Raw genomic sequence first — 25,371 nt, forward strand, 5'->3', positions numbered from 1 at the left:
AATCCCCTTATACATAGTGTTCTTTGTTCCTTTTAAGAATTTGGTAAGTTCTGAATTAGAAAATTTTTAAATGTGCATTCAGGTTTTAATAGTTTGGTTGGCACTAAATTTCTGTTTAAGATGCTTATAAATAAATTATGAAGCGCCTAAAATAAATTTGTAAAATACTTTTTATATTTATTGAAATTTATTACTCTCTACTCTCGTCCACATCAATTATCTCGTACATGCCGCCATATAAAGCTCCCGCGCTGTTTTTCTTTATTTTACAGTGTCCAGATTTCGTGATTTTTAGGGAGGGTGTCATTTTAAGATTCGAATCTTTGGTTTGACTATATTCTTCGTTAGTAAACCTAGGAATAGAAGGCCAAAATTTGCCCACTTTCGCGAGAATCCATACGTTCTCGTCCTCTAGCTGTGTTTCTTGGGAAAAGCAAGTTCTTATTTTATACAACAAAATTCAAGATTTTAATATGTGCAGCTAATCTATGATAATATAGGTTTTGCCATTTGTCCCTTTCTTTTTTTCCGTTCTTTCTTAGCACATATACTTTTGAAAATAGATAAAATAATATCTCAAATTTTTATAAAAAAATACATTTTATTTTTTGATTCCATGGTGGCATCCGCATCATTCTCGCCAACCGATCGTTGGAATTTATGCTTGAGAGGTGTGGAGGCATAAAAAATTTTGGGCTTATGTTCGGATTCTTATAATATTTCGGAGAGAAAACGATTTTTAAGCATTCTATTTAAGCCAGAAATTTCTAATAGATATATAGCATTGTATTTTTAACAGAATTAATGTAACGTTTTATTAGGGTTGCATAGATATTAGTATGGATATGGGAAGATAGTTGCAAATATTTTCAAAGGGTCAATTCAATCTAAACGATTTTTATGGGTTTTTTTAAACATTCTTTTTACATTTAGTAATAAATTAAAAAGTTAAAAGCGAAAAACATAACAAAATTTCTGGACGCTAAAAATGTTAAGAGTGATGATACGTTTGATAAGTAGGTTAGTTATATATTATATTTAGTGAAATCGTTTGAGTTAGTAATTACTTCTTTTTTTTAAACCATATATCCTTTTTTTAAGTTTTTACGTACAAGTTGTATATTTTCTTTTACTAGTAACATTTATCTTTTGTAACATGTTTACAAAATTGGGTAATTTTTATAAAAAATATTTTAGGGATGCACCGATATTTTTCATCGGATCTGATAGTGCATTCTTCATCTTTTAAAAAATATCGGCTATCAGCCGATATGATAAAATTTTCCTATCTGATAAAATGGGTGTCTTCATTTTTAAAAAATTTATTTCAAATTTGATAATATATTAGTTTATTACTTATTATACAAATAGATTTTTTATATAAATAAGTGATTTATCATTAAAAATATTTAATCGATCGTACTTATTTTATGGCATGTAGATGTTATATTTAAAAGTATTTAGTAGATGTATTCATTAAGTATTAAAACGATTAGCATATTTACAATCAGATATGATATCGGATCAGTATTCGGCCCATATCTAATATTGGTAATATCGGATTGGCTTTCAAAAAGTGGTATCGGTACACCCCAAATATATATACTCAATTGAAAATCTTACTCATTTTTATCACGTCTTTTAACCTCTCATTCCATATAAGTATTTTCAGGTAACACTATTTTTTATATATATAAATTTGTTAATAACGTCATTACAGTGCAAACTAATTGAATTTGCGTTTCATAATGTAAAAGAAAACAAGATGGTATCGTGCTAATTGAAAAACAATTTATAAACGTTAATAGAAACTGGTTTGCAATTTTTTCTAAAGTTCAATTAGGTCGCAATATTATGGTCACTTTTTATAAAATCAAATTTATTATTTTTTTGTTATTAATTTAGCAATTAGATTTTTTAAGATAAAAATATTAAAACAATTAATTTCAAAATAAATTAGTTTTCCCCTTTTATGATGTCAATATTTATATCACTAGTGGTTTCTGATCGTATTAGGTAAATTCAGCTAAACTTTTATCGCGAAACTTTACCCGCGAATACATCTTAAAGAAACTTTTATAGCGAACCCTTTATAGCGAATTTTCTACCGCGAATGCGCGAAGTCATTATCGCGAGCGCATTACTGAAAACAGTGAATATATTGCTAATTTGATTTATTTAAAGGAAAATAACATATACAATATTCATTTACCCACAAAAGTTCTTTAAATCATAACCAGAAATGTTTATGGATCTTTTATTAATTAAGTAGGCATGTAACCTTTATCTGAAGTGAAAGAAAATAAATTAGCCAATTTCTTTCTGGTTTCTCTCATTCTTGGTTGTAAGTACGGAGGAGAGAGTTCAAGTTTTTACCCCAATAAATCCCCCCCCCCCCCCTTATAAATTTTAAAAATGTGCTTTATGCTATTAAAAGCACATTTTAACAAATATTCTTATAAATTTTTCCAATCAAGATAAAAAAATGCTGAAAGTTAAAATTTTTTCCTGATTTCAGATTATTTCTAAAAATCATAAGATCCAAGTAATTTTTTAAAATTTTCTCAGAATTTTTTTATTAATTTTCCGAGTTATTAAAACTCAAGAAATCATGCTTATGCACTTAAAAATAGAAGAAATAATAAAAAAAATTTGAGTGATTTTCTAAGAAATTCAATTCTGAGAAAATTAAAATTTTTGTTAGCAAAATCATCTTTTGGGGATTCAGTAAAAGTTACTTTAATTAGTTTTATTTCTAAGTAATGTGAAAATAAAAATATACGTTGTAGCACTATTCTACATATTGGCTTAAGCTTCAAAATTAATGTTTGCCAAAGTTTGGCAAGCTTCATGCTTAAGACTGCGTCTTAATATTAGATTAAAATTACTATCAAATTTGAGCTAATATTTTATTTAAAGAACGTAAAATCATGAGATTGAAATATTTTGAATTGGGGAAATCCCTTATACTTAGATGCAATTTATTTTTGAATCGCCATTCAAAATTAGATAAAGACAATTAATTAATTCTGTTTTAGATTTGTGACTGGCAAAACTGATTGACGAATTTATAAATATTTAGTTTTTCAGACAATAAATATTGGAGCAACCCAGATATCAATTTTACCAATAGGTTCCTTGTGCGATTCTTATAAAATAAGACTTCAAGGAAAAGCATAGGGCAGAATAACAAGATTATTTTATTCCACTAATAAATTTTACAAGCCAAATAGTTCATTAATCATTATATAAATTATTAAGGCCAAAAGAAAATTAAAAACTCTATCATTGAATCAATCTTGTACCTATTTTAAAAAAAATATTATTCAACTAATATGATCATAAAAATAAATGTTTCAAAGTAAAATAGTGACTATTTGTAATTATTACAATATTAAACTCGAGATATTAAATTCACTAAAAGAATTTCGCGAAATAGTTTTCGCTTTGTCTTTGCAAGTTGATTTTCATTTTAATGACTTCGCTATAAAATTTTCGCGCTTATTGATTCGTGATAAAAGTTTCGCTGTAATGTATTCGTTTTAAAAATTTCGCGATAAGGGTTACACTATAAAAAAAAATTCGCGATATTTGCTTCGGAATAGTATTCGCAATAAAAGTTTCGCCATAAAATGCAGCAATAAACGAAATTCGCTGCAAAAGTTTCGCGATAAGTTTCGCTGAATTGACATGAAACCGTTTCTTTACCACTCTCCACTCCATAGCTTCGGACAGAATTGACTTTGATCCCTTTTAATTTATTTTGTAATGTTTTTTTGTTACGTTTAATCGAGAGCACAGTGCCTCACCAAAAATTTAATTCTATCGATTTTCAATGGTTTAATAAATTATTTATTGTTTTCATGTCAAATCAATCACCTTTCGGTCGACCTATTTCAATTTCGATAAAAATTTGTAAGCACGTTTGTTCTAGTTATATTAAAAATCTTAGCTGATTAGCAATTATATTAAATGAGATAATGGGGATTAAAGATATTAAAAAGCTTTTTTAAAATCTTTTACTGATGTTATATAATTAGTTTTATTAAAAGCTAAATTAGTTCGAATATACAAACTAATATTAATAATTGACTATTATGGGAGAAACATAAAAATTAAATTTTTTTTTAAAAATGTTGGTCATCTTATGTTGATTTTAAAATAATTATTTCGAATATATTATGAATTATAATCTTTTAAATTTTTATTTTCTATTATTCTTTTGCCATTTTTCTAATAATTTATTCAATAATTAGCGCGGCTGTGCAATTATTTGAAAAATATTGCGAACAATGTATAAAAAACATATAGGGGAAACCGGGGTATAACGATTGATATTCTGCATTTTTACCATAAGGTTTGGAAACATCATCAAAACAGAACAAATTATATATCTATGTGAACTATTTATTAATGTTCCTTTTTGCACAAAAGTATCTTTTTATATGGTGTAGACCTAATATTTAAAAATTAGATTTTTACAATCAGACGGAATATTTTACTTTACTTTAACGGATATCGATTGTGTAAATCGTTATTGCGTAATTTCAGGTTAAGTTATATACTACCGAATTTTTTTTATAACTAAGGCTTTAAGGAACATATATACAAATTTTTAAATTATGAGCCTTAATATATTTTGCTAAAAGCAAAAAAATTAGAGGGTGGTTTTTACAATTTTTGGGTAAAAAACGAGAGAAAAGTTTTTAAAAGATGAACATAGGCAAGAAATTAGATATAAAAATACATCGTCAAACAATATTTAAGGTATTTATGCTCAAGGTTAAGAAGTAATTCATGTTAGCATTGTTACCCCGTCAATCGCTTTACCCTGGTAACCCCTAGATGGCGCTTGGAACGTTTCAATGCAATAAAAGGTGTTTTTCATCGTTTAAAAATCATTATAATAGTGCGCACAATATGAGGGTTTGCGTTTTGCCGTACTTTTTTAATTAAAAAAGCGTAAGGCATCTATTGTTTGAATTGAGGCGAGATCTTTAATTTTATAAAATATGTAAATGCTAGTTTAGAACAAAAAACAATTTGTTATCAAGGTGGAAGAAGAAGGGCAAAACATCTCAATGTATATCTAAAGAAATTTATTCGTGTATGTTATGCTAAAAGGTGATCTAAAGCATTCCAATTTTTCAGCTAAACAAGAATGAAAAGGTGAACCTTTTTACATATTCTTGGTTTGATTATGATGATAATATTCCAGTAGTGATCTGTATCGGGCTTAATTTTCAAGCCCAGTAAGGATTTTTTTTATAAAAATTTGTTCGGCCCGGTCTGATCCCGAACGAAATTTTTTTATTTGTCCCGAAAAGCGCTACCCGAAATAAAAATTATTTGTCCGCCCGGCCTATCTCGAATTTAAAAATAAAAAAATTTTAAAAAAAATATTAGGGTCGGCCCGAACTGCAATTATTTTTTTAGGCCCTTTCGCGCCCGGGCCATGATTTGAAGATCTCTAATTCCTGACAAACTGCAACAATTGCATTGATTCAGAGGACCAATTGCTTGTTATTTTAGGGTAAAATAATTAAATTCACTTATAATAATCATTTACATGAAAGATATTTAATAATGGATGTCATTCGCACATAGCTTATATAAACAGTATATCTTCTGATGTTGATGATATAGATACCACAAATATTTTAGTAAAAATATTCCTTTATAACTTTAAAGTTATTTGTAAGAGAATTCTTTAGTGTATGATATCTTAATACTTTACTTTTGAAAATATAATGATTTTCCAGGGTTGTGCATTTGACCGGTCAAATATGATTCGGTCAAGTGACTAATATTTGATTGACCGATATTTGACCGTAAATGTTTTTTAAGATAATATTAACTTTATTCTATATATGATAGTAAAAAATGAATTATCCTTCCTTAATATTTAATCAATCTTAGGTTATGATATACTCCTACCAATTTTTTGGTTGTCGAGATCTTCAATCAATTTCTTTTCTTCGAATAAATATTACTCCAAACCCACCAATTTCTTTCTGAAAAAGAAATATAACTAGAAATCGTTTGTAAGATATTAGACACTTCTCTTAATTTTCAAGGTGGACACAAGGCCGATATCTGATTGTTTCTTATGAAAATTACTACTTTTCAGATATTTTGGCTATTAAATATATCGCCGCTTTTAATTCTGAAATTTATAATATCACATATTTTGATTTTCATCACCATGTAAAATGTAATCATGTATTATAATACATGCTTCCTCAAACTCACTATAGTAAAATACTTCTCTTATATTGGGATCCAATAAATAATCAGAAGTGTGAGCACATCTATTTGGATTGTTCTTTCTTTTCAAATAATCTTTAATTTTTTTCTTTGGAGAATTTATAAAATTATGCCATGATTATTATGTGTTTTCCAAATTAAGCATTCGTTTTTTACGTGGGTTAAAGTACATTTATCTCTTTGCACCTACAACAAGATTGTTAAATGTTAAAGAATAGTTTAAATTTTTCATCCAAGATATATCTTGATTTAATATATTATTGATAATTTCTTTCGGACAAATATCCAACTTTTTTAACAGCTACTTTCAGAGCTTTCTTTCATATTTGTATTTGCTCCTTGCATTTTATTGACGATGTCCATTTTGTTTGGATAATTGTACATAATAATTGACAATTAGTAATTTTCTCAAACCATGAAAATGATTATATTTATTTATATAATGAGATCCAATCAAATTAATAATGAGAAAAATTCTTTTTGTTTTATATTTCAAATATATTTTATAAAATAATAATTAAATCGATGCCCTAATTGGATTGATAAGCTTGCTTTAAATACATATTTGTTAATTATTTATTCACCAATAATTTTAGAGTATTTAACCGTATTTAACTAGATCAAATACTCCTTCGGTCAATTGACCGACCTTGCCAACCCTGTGATTTTAATTGCCTAAAGTATTTAAACCTGGATAAAACATAAATACTTTTAGATTAAATTTTACTAATTTTCACATTGATTTTCCCTCATAATAGGCCTCATTTTATCTACAAATTGATTGCCACTTTGTACTAGTTGTGATAATCTCAACAGTTATAATTACTCATTCATTTCAACCTTAGAAATAAAAAATTTTTTCATTAATTGCATCATCCCATGCCCTAAATATATAGATATACCATTTAATATAATAAACCCTTACTTTATCAATAATTCCTGCAATTCAAATTTTAAGAATTAAGAAAAATCAGGAGCGGGAACTAGATCCTTTTAGGGCTGGAGTAAAGGAGCGCCGCTTCGCCGCTCTTTCATGTATAAATTAAATTATTTTTTAAATATTAATATATTTATTTGTTAATTAAAATTCAATAAAAATGAAATTTTATTTTATTTAAATTTATGCAATATTAAATGTAGAGCCGAGTTTTATTTTGGTTTTTCATCTAATTAGTTAAAATATTAAAAGATTTTCTTTCTTTTTATATTGAAAATTTCTTGGAAAATCTTGTAAGTCATATTAATTTTCATTTTATAAATATATGATGAAAAATAGTTTTTGATATTATGGATTCAGACATCATAGAAGAAGAACTCGAAATAAAAAATAAATTATCTATTTAAATAACTTTATTGCAGATTTTCAAATGTTTATGATGAAAATCCATCCTGCATTCATATTAAATTAGGAATGGATAAAAAATGCACAAAATATGAAACTAAAATACAAATTAATTAATTTTTTAAGAAAACAAATTCCTGATACGAAAATAGCTACTAGTTCACGGAAACCCTGTAATGATTTGGAAGATTTTTTTTGGATTCCATGAAATTAATCATCAGGAAGATCATATATTGGACAAATATTTTTTAAATAATGATATCAAAATTACTATTTTTGATAAATTTCCTGATTTTAAAAAATATTTTATAAAATATAATACCACGCCTACCTCTAGTGCTCCAGTTGAGCGCCTGTTTAGTATTGCTAAACAGGTTTTAGGGGAGAGACGTGGATTTTTTGTTATTTTCAAATTTAGAAAATTTATTACTTTAAAAGCAAATAAAAGATTATAAATATTGATAAATCATTTAATATAAATAAAACATTTTTGATTAAAAAAATATATTTTCTTTCATGTACTTTCTAAAAAAATGAAAATCAAAGGAGCAGCTATGAAGTGACACTCCATTACTTGGAGCGGGAGCTAACTCCTTTTAAAAATTTAGTAGCGGGAGCGGGAGTTAGCTCCTTTTGAGAAGTTTTTTAAAAGGAGCGTTAACAGCAAATTTTCTACAATATGCATGATCTAAAATCAATTATGATGCCTTAAAATGATTTTAAAAGATAAAAAAAGCCTTTTAGCATTAAAATGTTCAAAGGATAAAAAGGCCTTTTAGCATTAAAATGTTCAAATGATAAAAAAGCCTTTTAGCATTAAAATGTTCAAAGGATAAAAAGGCCTTTTAGCATTAAAATGTTCAAATGATAAAAAAGCCTTTTATTGTATTAAAATGTTTATATAAAGGGTCATCAATACGTTTTTTTTATTATTGGCGATTTTATAATTACCCAGCCGCACTAACTATTGAAGAAATCCTTAGAAAAGTAGTAAAAAAATAGTAAATAAAAATTTGGAGCTCTCATAATATATGAAATATTAATTTTAAGTTTTCAAATGGACATAAGATGACCAATATTTAAAAAAATTTAATTTGATGTTTCCCCAAAATTATCAACTATTGACTTAGTTATTCATATTAGATTCAATATTCGAACTGATTTCGCTAAATTAATACTAATAATTTAACATGAGTATAACGTCAAAACCCGATTTTTGTACCCTTAATCCCCATTATCTCAGATAAAATTTGGTTTTTAATATAACCAGAACATAAACGTGCTTACAAATTTTTACCGAAATTGAAACCAAAATTTTCTTGCTCATTTGACATAAAAGAATTTAATCTTTTTATGTGGCAATTATTTTTTAAAATTATTTAACTCTTTTCATGGCGAAAAAAGCGTGTTGTTAAATTTTTTTCTTCTTTTTGTATAATAAAAAGTTTTACCTTTATCTATATAAATAAAATATACTTTAAATTTTTAAATAATATTAAAAATATCATATGGATAGCATCTTTCCCAGACATATCAGGAGACATAATTTTTTTTTAAATCGGAATAGATGAAGGGGAACATTGGATTGTTACACATCCATCTTATTAAATCTGTTATAATAATCAAAATTAATCATTTTAAAGCTTTGAAAACATAAAATCGTATCTTTTTTCAATTTTAACATTGGTAAATTTAAAAATAATAAATGTCATATTTGATAACTCCGGTTTCAAATATAAATATATAAAACTTGTGTAGTAAATTGGAATAATTAAAAATAATTTTAATTTTATTTCAGAGGTTTTAATAAAGAAGATCTTAGAATTAAGTTAAAATTTGATATTTTGTAATTGGTTTCCTATTCATATTATCCTGCCTGAAAGTGTTAATGAAAACGGTTTCCCTTGTTTCTGATACCCTCATAATATCGACCGCCATTGATCCCTTCCAAAATTATGTGAACCGAATGAGGAGGCCAATATTCACTCCTCCTCCTCTAACCCATTATTTCATCTTGTGACAATTATCAATTTATAGATTTAGGGTTAAAAATTGTTCAATCATCTTTTAAAATATTTAAAAACAATACATTTTTCCTAATCAAATTTGCTTCTATAAAAAGGCACGTGATTAGCGGCTGCCAGTGGCATAATTAATCTTATATTAGTCATTTTACAGGCTAACAATAGCCACCTAGTCGATATACCAGACATTGTCCAGATAAGTTTATTCTAGGCATTTAAATGCATGCTAAATAAAGTATTTGGATATTTTACACATTTATATATTTTTGTATTTCACTTCAGAGGAAACATAAAATTAGATTATATAAAAATTTCTATTTTATAATATGGATAAGTTTATTTATTTCTTATTAATAGTAGACGATACTATATAATCTTCGTATCTAAAAAAATCTAATTATGTATCTAGGTGTTAAAATTTTTTTTTACTTTTAACATCACCGGACCAATCACAGAGCAATTCAGAATTCGTGATAACTTCATTATTGCATTCATCGTTCATAAAAGCACTATATTTGTGAATATTAGATTGGGACACATTAGTGTGATGTGAATGTTTGCTAATGTTGAGCCTAGCTATTTTAGCAGCATTTCTTTGCAACTTGAAAGGTTCGGTACTTTATATAGTTTAGAATGATTAAATTTTTAAAATATAAATATCTTTGTGCAAAAAGAGAAATTTAACAATTAAATTTATGTAAAGGTGTGTCTTAAATTAGGTCACATTTCCTATTTTCACTCCTGAGTTAGATATCTCTAGAAATAAAAATATAAGAGTTATGAGACTAATAGTTTGTATTAGGTATGGACTTTTCTGAATCTGACCTATTGTTTAAATTTTGATTTTTAAACCACGGTAGTGTAACAATCATTTTCTGGGCCTGATTGTCTGTAATATATTAATGAAAATATTTATTCATGGTAATGCATTTGTGATAAATAAACTTTTAACAAAGAAAGGTTACATGGTAATGATGTAATATGTCTTATATAGTAAACAATAATCAAAACTTATTTTTAAAAAAGAAAGTAAAAATAAAAAAGTTATAACCGATTTAATTTGATCCTTCTGGTGTGTGTTCCTTGATTTTGAGGCGTAGCAAATGTATTGGTTAAACGCCTGAGAGCTAATTTGATAGGTTTTGTATCTATGAATGAAAATATCTGATGGAATGAATGGGCATTAAAAAATTTAATTTCAAGTAATAAAATTGAAAATTAAATCATTTTATTTTATTTCCTTAAATCATTGATTTTTTTGCAATTTATATTCCATTCATAAATTATATTATTGTATAGTCCTAATAATAAAATATTTCAATTACTCACTAATCGATTTAGAGCTAATGACTCTTTTGTGAAAATAGCTTTCAGTTGAAAAATTGCTATTTCCACATATACTATTCATATCATTAGTGCTAATAATTTTTATAGAATTATGTTTGATAGATCCATTTTCAGGATCAATATAATCGTTATTAAATGATTTCCTAAGTGGTTTAAGGCCCATGATATATGCAGCCACTTTCTCCCCAGGCAGCGATATGTAATTGGAAAGTGGAGGTAGTGCACCACATAAAGGCGGAGGTCTAAATATTATAAAAATAAATTAAACTTAAATATAGTGTTGTCAGATCATCTAACTTTGGCCAATACAATATGGCTTAGCTAAGCTTTTAGCCTGGTGACTTTAATAAACCTTTAAGTTGAGCCTCAAATTACAGATTTATATCAATTTTTCAATATAAAAACTTCACTGCCATTTTGGAGTTGGCAAATTAGGTGATTTATTTAACAGCATTACTTAATTAAATTCAATTTTTTAAAAATAAATTTTACTTTATTTTAACATATTTGGCTGACTGTGAAATTTATAATTAAAATGATTATTTACTTAAATATTCTTTGTAAAGCTATATACCCAATTCTTTGGTATTAGATTAGTGATAGATCACGTTATCCAAAGTGTTTATTAAATATTCATTTTATTATCTTTTCATATTATTCGCCATATTTTAAAAGGCAGAGGTTACGTGCCCCTGTTTAGGGGGTAAACCCCATTATGGGGGTTATGGGGTAAGTAGAAAAGTTTATTTGAGGTTACGTGCCTCAGTGAAAAATTAAAAAATACTATATGCTTTAAAATATATTGTTTTTTTTCAAGTTGTTTCTTTCAAATATAGAACAGATTTTTAAATCGAACCTTGTTTTAAATTAAAAGATTATTTTTTTAAAACTAACCTTGTTTTATCATATACACGTCTTTTAAAAAACTAACATTGTTTCTCATAAATATGGTTTTTTTTTTTAAATAAACAGTTCTTTTAATTCTAACATTGTTTTTTTAAAAATAATCTAATTTTTTGTAATATAACCTTGTTTTTTTTGATACATTTTTAAAAAAATTCTTAATTATCAAAATAGACAGTTTTTTAAAAATAAAAATTGTTTTTCCTAAAGAACGACTGTTTTCAAAATTATTTTTTAAAACAAATATCATTACCTCCTAGTGTTCAGAATATATATAAAATAACATTATTGTGATATTTAAATTTTTTAATAGAACTATTTTATTTATCTCAATAAGGGCTAATTGCAAAAATACTTACTTTATTAAACCTTGCAATCCCCAATCATTTTTATTTTTGATGACATAAATCAAATTTTATAATATAATAAATTGTGACAAACATGAATAAGATTTATTAATAGATAATTTATAAATATGTGCAAAAGCAAAATATATAATTAATTTATGCAAATATTATAATAAACAATATATACAAAACCATAAATAAGAGGGGGGGGGGGGTTGACAATATTTTGGCATTGGAAATGGTACCAATTTGAGCCAGTTCCACTAAAGAACTATTATATAAATCATTAGTTTTCTCCATGCTTCCGTTGTAATATGTAAACAAGGAGACTAAATCGGCATCATCATTTTTAAGACATCTCATGTCCTTAGATGTAGTTGTAAGGATATTTTCATTGACAATTATCAGTTATTATATTTTCTTTTGCATTAATTTTTGATAATTTTGCGAAAATTCAAATAGTTTATTCTAAATTAAGTTCTGAGTAAACCTTGGTTTATTTTCTGATAAAAAAAAATATAGTGTTTAAAAAAATTTAGGCTTGCTATATTTTGTCTGGATGCATGCAAAATTCGATTTGCTAAATTAAAACAAGGTAAATATAAAAAAAAATATGGCGTAAGGAATCGGATCTAACAGTTATAGGATCATCCAGAAAAAAAGGAAGAAAAAATAATAATCTCTGTAAAAAATATTAAGATAGAAGAAAGTACTATCTTTCATATAAATTTTTTTTATAACTTTCGATATTTAATATTAGAACAACCTAATTCTCAGAAGAAATTTATCAATTTCTTAATAACCAGCAAAATTAAATTAAGAATGTATTTTTTTTATTTACCTTCTTGTTTCTTGCAATAATTAAAAATATCTCAATTTATTTGACAAAATGTAATATCATTTAAAAATTTAAACCCGACTCGGCCCGAAATTTTTTAAAAATGTTAGGCCCAACCCAGCATGAACCGAAATTATTTTTTTTAAATAGACCTGGCCCGACCCGAAATCCATACGAGACGGGCCGGGCTCGACCGGGATTTGATCTCTAATGTATATTAGTCTTGTATCGCACGTTACAATGGAAGCATGGAGAAAACTAAATGATCTATATAATAGTATTTTAGCGGAAGCATGGCTCTGCCAAAAATGCGACATAATTTTATAAAAGATGATTTATCAAAAATATGTGATATGTTTATACATTTCCGCTATCAAAATATTGTAAAAAACACCGAAAAAACTTATGGTTTTGTATATATTGTCGTTTATTGTAATATTTACATAAATTGATTATATATTTTACCCTTGTGCATATTTACAAAATATATAATAATAAAGCATCGTTGTCACAATTTATTATATTATAAGAAAGGTGATTTTAAAAAATTGTGTATTTATAAAAAAAAACTATATCTAAAGAAAAAACAATCTTAGTTTTAAAAAAACGAGTATATTACAAAAAACAAGGTTAGAATTTAATAAAACAAGGATAGTTTTAAAAAAACAAGGATAGTTTAAAAAAACAATTTCAGAATTAATAAAACAAGGTTCGATTTTAAAAAACTATTTATTTTGAAAAAAAACAACTATATTAAAAAATTAATGTTTATTATCAAAGTTAGTGTTGTTATTTTTTAAAACACTAAAATATTAAAACAAGTATATAAAAATATGTAAAATTACTAAATAAAAATAAATATATATATTATAAGTATCGAAGGCTCTAAAAAGAGCTTAATTTAATAATGAATATGTACCTAAAAAACAAGTATAATTGTGTTTAAAAATTTCTAGTTGAAAGTTTTTGTTTAAGAAATAAGGATGCGCGAATTTCGTTTATGTTAAAAATTTTAAGTTTTTTTAAAAAATATGTAGACTGTGAAAAATTCCCGTTAGTTGATATGACTATTAGCTAAAATATAAAGTTATTTAATTTTGAATATTTATTAATTTTTTATTTTCCCCACAAGTAAGAGGGTTTGAATTAATTGATGAAGAAAAGGAGGAGAGGCAGGTTGCGTCCCAGATAAGGGATTTCCCATTGTACCAGGGAGTGCAGGTTAAACTGTCGGGTCTGAGGCCGTTCTGTAATGAGAAGTTGGTTGGTTCAAGGATGTTGGGTATTTTAGCCTTATAAAGCGCGTTATGGATGATTTTATTAATTGCTTTATGGTGGAGATGGCGATCTTGGCTGCGGGTGCAGTTTAGGCCGTGTCTGGCGTTGAACAGGTAAGCTGCATTGGTGGCAAGTGTGTGACCGTGTCAGCGAACATCCAAGTCTATAACCTATAATAACTCTAGTTGGTCATTGGTTAAGAGATTATCTAAGGTTTGGCTTGGAAGAGCTTCGAGCCATTCATGCCCGCCGTATTTATCGTTGAATTGTAATAGTTGTATATCGCTAATATCGGTAGAGTTAAGACTAGACTATTTTATAATTTCTTTATTAGGGGTACGATGATAGATTCGTAGAGATTTCGGTTGGAAATGTATAACCGCTTGGGGAAAGTAGATTCCATCTTTCAATTGCTGCTGCTAGAAGATCATCATTGGGAGTTATGAATGATGAGATCGCAGAATTGAGCGATAGGGGATTTGAGATAAATAGAGATAGGGAAAGTAGTTCTAAGGGGATCAAGTCGATACCACCTAGTTTAGCGGGTAATTTAATGAAAGGCTGAGAATCCTTTCTATAAAGGTCTTTAAGCGAATATTGTATTGTGTGATAAATTTTAAGGTGAATGAGGAGGATGAGTGGAAGAGATGCGAGATTTTAGGAAGATATAAACACTTTTTTAATAAGTAAAAAAGCTGGTACGATGGAATGTGGTTGATAAACTTTTCCAAGTTTTGCATCTCAGAAAAGGTATTATCGATTATTTTTTTGGATATATTATTATGTAATGGGGAGCCCAAGAGTTGGATCTCTTCTTTTTCGATAATAGTGTAACATTTAAATAAATCTAAGAGAATCTCAAGGTTGAGGAGGCATATTTCAGTTTTAGTTTTGTTTAATTCTAAACCAATTTTAGAGCATTCTCTTTCGAGGTGATTAAGGGCTTTGCTAATTTTATGTGGATTACCGCAAAGGGTGCCATCATCTAGGTACCATAGGTTAAAGTCTAGATCAAAATCAAATTTAAGATCTTTCATCATATTGTGGATAGCTAAGCAGAAAAGAATAGGGCCGAGGGGGTCGCCCTGTTGTACTCCCTCTTCGGAATATATAACGTTACCATTAAAAATGAGGGGAGTGCTATTGTTATAGCAGATGTCTACGAAGTGCGAGTATTGGGGGAAATTATCGTAAAAAGATTCGAGTACCGAGGAACGTGAAATTGTATTGAAGGCATTTTTAAAATCGATTTTGCATAAAACGGAGTTAAGCGGTGGATGTTGAAAGTAGATTCGTAGGCTGTAAGAGGCTATATCTACGCCTCCTTAAGTTCCGCATCCTAATTGGTATTTGCCAAGCAGGGAATGAGTATCGGATTTTTTTTGCAATAATTTTAGCTATCAGGCGTCTGAAAAATGAACCAATTGCAATTGGGCGGATGCCTCCATTAGGTGTTTCAAAAGCAATCAAGTTAGCGGCAAATATAATTTAATGAGCTAATGTGGGAATATCTTTAGTAGTTATATTAATTTTTTAAAATGGCTAACTCAATATTTTAGCCAAAAAAATATTGTTTACCCTAGAAGATTTCGATAATATATGTCTATACTTTTGTTCCTTCTATGAGCAAAATCTTCAGGCTTGCGTAATATTTTTCTGGATAAAATATTGAATTAGCCGTTTTTAAAAATTGACTCAAAACGAGCCATTTAACAACACTAATCACTTTAAAAAAAGAGGTTATATTACAAAAAACAAGGTTAGTTATTAAAAAACAATGTTAGAATTAAAAAAACAAAATTCAATTATAAAAAAACAAGATTGGATTACAAGAAACAAGGTTAGTTTTTTTTTAAAAATGCTAGAATTAAAAAAACAAGTTCGATTTTAAAAACTGTTTATTTTGAAAAAATAACAACTATATTTTTAAAAACAATATAAGGTTTCGAGAAATGTTTGAAAAATATTATTATAAGGCATATCGTATTTTTTAATTTTTTTATTGGAGCACGTAACCTCAAATAAACCTAACTTAGTCTATTTCTATTTAGCCTATAATGGGGGCACATAGTATAGAATATAATTTTTTATTTACACCAAAACAGTGGCAGTAACCTAAAATATAATTTTCTATTTACCCCTAAACATGAGCACTAGCCTCTGCCAAGAATTTAATGGGGAAAAATCTTCAAAAGCCAGATTGGGCAAAAAAGTTTAATGAAAGACTGAAAAACTTAAATCAAACTTGCAACATGGCAGTTTATTTTCAGGTTAAATTTGGGTTTTATAAAAAATCATTTTCAAGCCAAGTATAACCTTTGTAAAATTTGATAATATTTTGTAAATGGTTTCAAAAGAAGGTAAAAAGTATAGCCTTTGTAAAATTTGATCATATTTTGTAAATAGTTTTGAAAGAAAGTAAAAAATGTGGGAATATGTGATTTCTAAACAAATTTATATATTAATATATTAGATCATAGTAGTGTTGTTAATTAGTTGGTTATGTAAAATCCAGACCCGGGGTTTGAGTCTAAAAATCGACTAAACCAGCTCTGAGCACGAACCCCGAGCAAAGACCCAGAGTCCAGACCAGGGTTGCCAGGTCAGAATTTTTAAATTCCGGGAGAAATTTGGTATTTAGCGGGAGAAATATGGGCCCACAAAGTACCGGCCTTCGACCGGGTTTGTGCTTAATTATCCCCCTATTAATTCTTATAATTACTTTATATTAATATTAACAAAGTCGGTAAAGTTTTTATTTTCAAAATAGGTAATATTTTATACTTAGTTTTAATTTCTACTTACTTTTAGTAGTTATTTTCAGGGATGTGAACCCGGACCCTGAACTTTCGTATTTTGGCTGTACCCGAACCAGGACCCAGGGATGTGAACCCTTCTATAAAAAAAGGGTCCGGGTTCTGTAATAAATTTAAAAAGGACCCGGGTCCAGGGTTCGGGTTCAGGAACATAAAAATAATGACTCAAAATAAGACATTTTTTTCATTCATTTTTTTATTTTTATTATACTTCAATATATACACCAAAATGAAATAATTTATATTTTAAATATTTTATTCAATCGAACAATCATGATATCTTCTAAAATATCTTCCTTCAGATTACCTCGTAAATTGGACAATATATATTTCAACGAAGAAAATCCTCGTTCTACGCTTACCTAAAATAGAGTCATTTTTATAATACATAAATTATTGTACTTGTGTCGCTGGCATAGCCATGACGATTCTAGACAAGGTATATAATTCTGGATATATAGAAGAATTTTCTTCCCAGAATTTTAAAATATTTCCATCTTTATTTATTCTCTTTACTTCGGAGAACTTTTCTAATAAAGATACAATAGGTATTTTTTGCTCCTTTCTATCTAATGATAATTTGATTTTTTTCTCTCTATCTAATAGTAAAATTTCCAGATCATCAATATTGCTTTCATTATCATTGTTCTCGCCACAATCAGTAGATATTGTAGTAGCCTCCAATATATTATTAATAATAGAGTTTTGGGTATGCCATAAATCCTCAAGATGGTCTATAGCCATTTGTTTTTGCTCAATACTTAATAAAACTTGATATCGAGGGTCTAAATATATTGAAGCATATACAACACTATTTTGTAAATATTGTTGCTCTCTAATTTTCATATTTTCTAATATTTAATATGAAAAAAAATTTGTAAATCTTTCTAACTCTAATCGACATCTTATCCATATGCCATAAAAATCCGATAAACATAACTGTTATGCTTGCAATCTTATTGTAGTTATTTTTAAAGAAACCAACACACTAGTAAGGTCTTTTATTTGATTCCAATCATCTTCCGACAAAATGACTTCACATGCTCCTATAATAAAATCATTACAGAAATCTTTCAAACTTATTAATCGCTCTAGCATCATACAAATAGAGGACCAACGTGTTGGTGCAATCTAATATTGCCATTTGCCTTTTCATCGATTTTAATATTCTTACAATTGTGGGAGTTCTTAAATATTTTACAACATCCCTTGCTTTATCAATTATAGTTTTAAATTGATTATTTTTTAAGAAATCATTAATAGCCAATTGTAACGTATGGACTGCACATCTGATACAGTATATTTTTGTGGAGAAATATTTTATTATTTTTTGTAAATCAATTTGACTTATTTCCTCATAATTATCATCATCATCATCTATATCATCCATTTCTTCCAGTGAACATTCATTTAATAATTTGATTGATTTTACGAGATTAGCACCGTTGTCTGTAGTAATTGTATAAACGTTTCTAATAGGAATATTAAATTTATTTAATGTTTCTAGTATCATTCTTTTTATATTTTCAGAAGTTGAACTCCCCTTAATCTCCTTCATAGCTAAATTTCTTAATATTATATTATCTGCTTTTATATACTGTATATTTATTCCTAGAATATTTCTTCCTAATCTTTGGGCGGAATCAATTTTTAATGAAATTAATTTGTTTTTTGTTTCATTTATTATTTTTGCTTGTATTTTTTTCGATTCATTAACCACTAAGTCCTTAATTTTAAAGCGATTAATTGATGTTCCAATTGCTTTACTAATAGGGTCAATAAATTTTTTTAAACCCGAATCCTCAATAATATTCAAAGGTCTTCCATTTACTGTAACAAGTTCAACTAAAGCATTCATAAATATCTCTTCACAAATTTGAATATGAATGCTTTTTTTAAGCAAAATTTTTCAATATTTTTTTCATTCTTCTTTAAAATACTGACTGTAGGCTTTATAACAATGTCTTCTTCCAAAAATTTGGTTTTTCTATTTAAATATTCCTCAAAGATTATAAAATGATGTCTTTTTAAATGTCTTTCCAGGTTAGTATTGTGTGAACTAGGCCTATTCAAAAACGAATTCGAATAGTGCATTATTTATATTCGATTCGTTGAATTCGTACGAATAATAAAATCTACTATTTATATTCGATTCGAATTATTCGAATATTTCGAATTAATTTTTTTAATAAAATAAATCATACTCAAATATATTGACAAATTTTTTTATTACAAATTTGATTTTAAACAGAAAAAATTATAATAATATGTAATCAATAATCTGATAATAAATAATATATAATCAAGTTATAAACAAAATTAAAATGTATATTATTAATTTATTTTATAATTTAAGCCAATTTTTAAAGGCAAAGAGTTGTTCTTTTATTTTCTTCCTTATATTCGAGAGCATGGGGATCCGATATGCATTTGCCTTCCACCACATACGAATCATTCTAATAATGTTTCTTAGTTTTAGAATTGAAGGATCTAAAATTTTTAAATTTCTTTGGATATTAAATTAATTACATGGGCAAAGCATCGGATGTGCCCTATTTTTATTAATGGATATTTTAAAGAAAATGTATCACTAAATGTTTTATTATTAGTTGCATTATCTAAAAGTTATATAAAAATTTTTATTCTCTAAATTATAAATTTTAATTATTTTAACAAAGGCTGTTATTTATATTAAAATTATCATCAATAAAATGGGCTGTTAGCCTTAAAAAAGGAACCTGTGTTGCTAGTCCAAATGTCAGATGAAAAATTAAACTGACTTTTATTTTTATATATTTTTCCTTTACCAACTGTTCTTTATCTGCAAATATATTATGCATGTGCAATTTAAAAGTATTGGAGCATAATGATTTTACAGAACAATCAAGATCACTTATAAAATTTTTAAAATCATTTGAATTAATAATTTTTAAAAGGTATATTATTATTTATCATTAATTTTAATAAATTATCCTTAAAATTAATTTTTTTTTGAAGAATTTGGTGTAGACTTTAAAAAAATGTAAATTTTATTATTTTTTTAATAAGGTCTGAATGAAACCTATTATAATGATTAATAAGAGGAGAGGTTGTTTTGCCTTTACATTTTATAATACTCTTACAATGATTGCAAAAAGCCTTTTCACCTTCTTTAAGGATTTGATATTGATCCCATAAGATTGCTCTCTTTTGTGAGGAAATTTTCTCATCTTCAACATCAAGCATAATTTCATCAGAAGCATTCTCCTCTGACATAATTAGGTTAGCTAACAATAATTATTGTTAGAGATGTAATATATTTTATATACCTCTGGTTTGTTTAATTTTTAATATAATTTATTATGAGATTCAAAAAATAAACTTTTCGTGAGATTCAAAAAATGTGGCAAATAAAAATTTAAATTCTCACTTCAGAAATTTTTAAATTTGTGCTAGAATCTTTATAAACACCAACACATCACCTGTCAGATTGGCAGGTCAACAAATAGAAATGACAAATGTTAGATTTATTAAACAATTTATTAAATATTACGAATAATTCGTTTTATTCGAATCGAATAAATGATTATTCGTATTCAGATAAAACAAATAATTTATTATTCGTATTCGTAATTATTCGATTAGATTCGAATTATTCGAATCGAATATTCGAATTATTTTTGAATAGGCCTAGTTTGAACCTTTTATCATTATGTGGCAGGTTTTGCACTCAGAATCCCCTTTAGTTGTATTATAATACTCTGACAAAATATCTTTTACTTTCATACTAAAAAAAACAATTTAATTTGTTTAAAACTTAAAAGTATAGACACATAGAAATATTTTTTTTATTAAGGCTGCATCCAAAATCTTAAAAATATAAATAAATTTTAGAGAAAAAAAATACATAATCTATTTTTAATGTAAAAATACAATAGTGTTCTGTGAAATTTTTATAAAAAATTAGTAAGTACAATTTTTCTTAATGCTGTTAATTTTTTTAAATGTACTACCCATAGACTTTTATACTAATATATTTTAGTGTCAAAATAATTAAGGAAAGCATAAGAGTGCACAACCTTTGGTGCAAAAATGACTTAAAAATTAGATATTCTAAAGAAAATAGGAAAATTTGGGAGGAAAAAGAAAAAACAAAACTTGAATTATGATCTAATGAAAAAGAAATTTTAACTGTAAAGGCTAAATTTAATAAATTATAATCTGGTAAAAATAAAAAATTATAATTTAAAAGATGCTGGAAAATTATATTATTTCTATCACAATTTTATTTAACTCAAATATAATAATTTTTTATATATATTTTATGGAAAGATTATCTTTCAAAATAGGATTATTGGTTTTCCCAACTGTTTATAAAATATTGATATAATTATTTACAACATAGTATATATTAATTAAATATATAAAAAATCTAAATATAACTATTATCAAATAATAGGTTCTTAATAACTGAAAGTCAGAGTTGGGCAGGTCCTCCAGAAAAAGAATCTAGATACAGATACTAGTATCTTTTTCAAAATATCAAAAAGATACAAGATAAAAGATACTTGTATCTTTTACTAAATTAGAGTATCTTAAATACAAGATACTTTTAAATTATAAATACCAATTAAATTAGATACAGTTTTTATTATTTATTTGTGAAGAACATAGCATACACATATAAGAATGAATATTTGCAATAATTAATAAAATATTTATTAATAAATTAATTATAATAACCAGGGATTATAATATTAGTTTTTGCCCATTAACAGCTTAAACAGGGAAGGGAGAGTAGTATATTTAATGGGAGTTGAAAATTTGCAAATAAGAAAAAAAAATTAAATCAAATGATTTAATTTGCAGGTTATTTTCTGTGTTGTTTTAAATATAGCTTATATTCGGAGTATATGGCTAAATGGCATCTCTAAAAAAAATATACTAGTTTTATTTTATTCATTATCTTTAATAAGTATTTATCATTACTTATTTGTGATTTTTATGTATTATTTAAATTAGTTTATTTTCTAATATGACTTATTAATTCTTGCGTTTGTAATATCATATATATAAATATCATTTAAATCTCTTTTCAAATTTTTTTAATATATTTCTTGCAAAATCATTAATTATATATAAAAAATATCATAATAATGTACTACAACTTTATATTATAATTATTAAATTATTATTAAAAAAATATACATAAAAATGGATTTCGATTTTATTTATAAAAATAATTGATTTTATATATAATTTTTTTAAAACATTTTATTTTTGTTAAAGAAACCATTTTATATCGGATCAAATTTTATAATATTGGCGGATAACCGATATTTAAAAATGAGTGAAACCGGCCCGATCCGATCCGATAAAAAAATCGGCACATCCCTAATATATTTTATATATAATTATTTTAGCAAGTTCTTATTAGAGAAAATATTTAAGCTATAATTGATATATAAAAATATTAGATAATTTTAAAAGGCTCTTAATAAAATAATTATAATAAGGTAGAATTTAACTTTATTAGTTACTTTTATTTATTTATGATATAAGTAAAATTACATTACAGTATTTATTTACAGAATTTAATCAATTTAAAATGCATTAAAGAAAATTATTATGTTTAATAATTAATTAATAAATATTCTGCCATATTGTTATTTTTTTGCGCATTCTGTTTATAAAGGTGTGCGAGATTCTCTTCAGAATCTGTTTTTAGTGAAGCTGGTGATATTGGCAGTTATTATCGCCGCAAGCTGACCTCTGATAAATTGGAAATATTGGTATTTCTAAAAAGAAATCTTCGTTATATTAATGTTAAATATTATTTTAAATATTTATTTCAAATTTCATAATATAATTGTTTATTACTTATTATGTATATAGATTAATGTTATTATTTATTATATAAAAGTGATGTAATAATAAAAATATTTTATATACTTTTAGAATTGCAATTGAATTGAATATAAACTATAACTCATCATTATAATATATTTAAATGACATAAGTTATGGTATAGTTAAATTATAGATGTTATACTAATAAAGTATATTAAAAATTAAAAGCATTGGTATCTTTAGAGAATACAAAATTAGATATGATATCGGATCGGTAATCGGCCGATATCAAGTTAATATCGGGAATATCGGATCGGCCTCCAAAAAGTGGTATCGACACACCCCTAAAAAATATATATCCAAAATGATTTTAATTTGTAATCAACCATCTTCTATAAAAAATTTTAATAACAATTATCTAAGAGGGACTGAAGTATAGGTATTATTATGTTGATAATTATAAAATAAAAATATAATATACTTTAATATGTTTAACAAAGTTTGTAAAGGAGTTTGTTGAACCTTTAATAACTTTTTTTAACTGTGCAATTTTAACATTCAGCTTGTACCTTGTTCTTTTTCACATGAATTACTTTATAAAATTTTCCATCTAAAATTTTAAGATTAGGATTTGATTCAGGAGAACCCATCTCCATAATTTCATCTTTACTACTATGATTGTTAAACATTTTACAAATTAAAAAATATTACATATAAAATATATCCTTCTCTTATTTAGTTTTGGTGTTGTTATTTTTAATCTATCTATCTTTGTGACCTATAACATTTCCAAATAATTTTTGTTATCAATATATTTAAAATATATCGGGAAAAAATAAAGAAAATAATACAAGATTTAACGAAGAAAATAAAGTTACATTGTGTGATATGTAAATGTTTTAAACAAGAATATTAAAAAGAATCTGTATCTTTTTAAAGAAAATGAAAAAGATTCTTTTCAAAATAAAGGATCTTAGATACAGATACTAGTATCTTATTAAAAATGTCAATAAGATACTGAGTACAAGATACAAAAGAATCTTGTATCTTAGATACAAGTATTCGCGGTACTGCCCAACTCTGCTGAAAGGTAATATAAAATAATAATCATATCAAGCATTTTGAATATTTTAATTTTTTTAAAGCTTAAATGTGTCCAAAGTGTTTTGTTATTAATTTGTGAAAATTTTAAGATTTTTTCAAAACATTTTGGATGCAGCATAAATAAAATAATATGATATATTTACAATTTTGATTAATTTAAATTTAATTCTCAAAAAATCATAATCTTAATAGCACAATAATCACTTAATAAAATTTTATAAAACATAATTATAAAATATTATTACTTGCAGTAAAAAAAAATTCCAATTCCAAATATTTCACTTTCAAATCAAAATACTCAAAGTATTCCTAATAAGAGCAAATAAATTATCACAATTAAAATATTATTACTTACACTATAAAATAATTTATGGTATATCTCTAAATAAAATGAAATGAAGTCCAAGAAGAAAAACGCTAATATATAATAAAATTTTATATTATTTTTTAAAAAAAAATTTTTATGTTAGAAATTTTTTTATAATATCCTGAATCCTTGAACCCTCCACTTTTTAAAAGGGTCCGGGTTCAGCCAAAATATGAGGGTTCAGGGTCCGGGTTCACATCCCTGGCAGGACCATTTTTGAAAGTAAAGGATCCAAGGGTTCTAGGCGTCATAAAAAATTTTAAAAATAAAATATTTTTTTTAAAAATAATATAAATTTTTTAAAATTTTATTAACTTTTTTTTGTGGTTATTTTGAATACCCATTCGCGTTTTTCTTTCAATTTTCTTCCTGGACTTACATTTTATTTAGAGATTGATATCATAAATTATTTTCCAGTGTAATAATATTTTATTATGTAAATTTATTAATATGTTATGTTATAGAAATACGTTGATTATTTTGAAAGTGAATTATTTTGTAGTGCAAGTAATAATATTTAAATTTAAATGATAATGCACAACATGTTGGCCCTCAATTTGTATGATGCTAGAACGATTATTAAGTTTGAAAGCTTTCTGTAATGATTTTATTATAGGAGCATGTGAATTCATTTTGTCAGAAGATGATTGGTGCCAAATAAAGGACCTTACTAGTGTATTATTTCCTTTAAAAATAACAATATTAAGATTACAATCAGAACAATTATGTTTATTTGATTTTTATGGCATATGGATTAAGTGCCGATTAGACTTAGAAAATTTTACAGTCCTTTTTATATGAAATATTAGAAAACATGAAAATTCGAGAGCAACAATATTTGCAAAATAATGTTGTAAACGCTTCTATATATTTAGACCCTCGATATCAAGTTTTATTGAGTATTGAGCAA

At 25.9% G+C, this 25,371-nt stretch overlaps 1 protein-coding gene across 2 annotated transcripts in view; it reads right to left on the bottom strand.

The window, feature by feature from the left end:
• The window catches only part of LOC135925660 (uncharacterized), a 33,014-nt gene that overhangs the window by 2,466 nt on the left and 5,177 nt on the right, over positions 1–25,371 (bottom strand). For both annotated transcript variants that reach the window (XM_065461077.1, XM_065461076.1), the window contains exons 7-11: positions 10,963–11,222; positions 10,685–10,781; positions 10,063–10,250; positions 599–710; positions 195–440 (exon numbers count right to left, since the gene is read on the bottom strand). In XM_065461077.1, the coding sequence (XP_065317149.1) occupies positions 195–440; positions 599–710; positions 10,063–10,250; positions 10,685–10,781; positions 10,963–11,222 (903 nt within the window). The remainder of the gene's footprint in view (positions 1–194; positions 441–598; positions 711–10,062; positions 10,251–10,684; positions 10,782–10,962; positions 11,223–25,371) is intronic.

The sequence above is a fragment of the Gordionus sp. m RMFG-2023 genome, chromosome 3, assembly GCF_954871325.1.
Source record: "Gordionus sp. m RMFG-2023 chromosome 3, tfGorSpeb1-WG-v2, whole genome shotgun sequence".
Classification (NCBI taxonomy): Eukaryota; Metazoa; Nematomorpha; class Gordioida; order Chordodea; family Parachordodidae; genus Gordionus; species Gordionus sp. m RMFG-2023.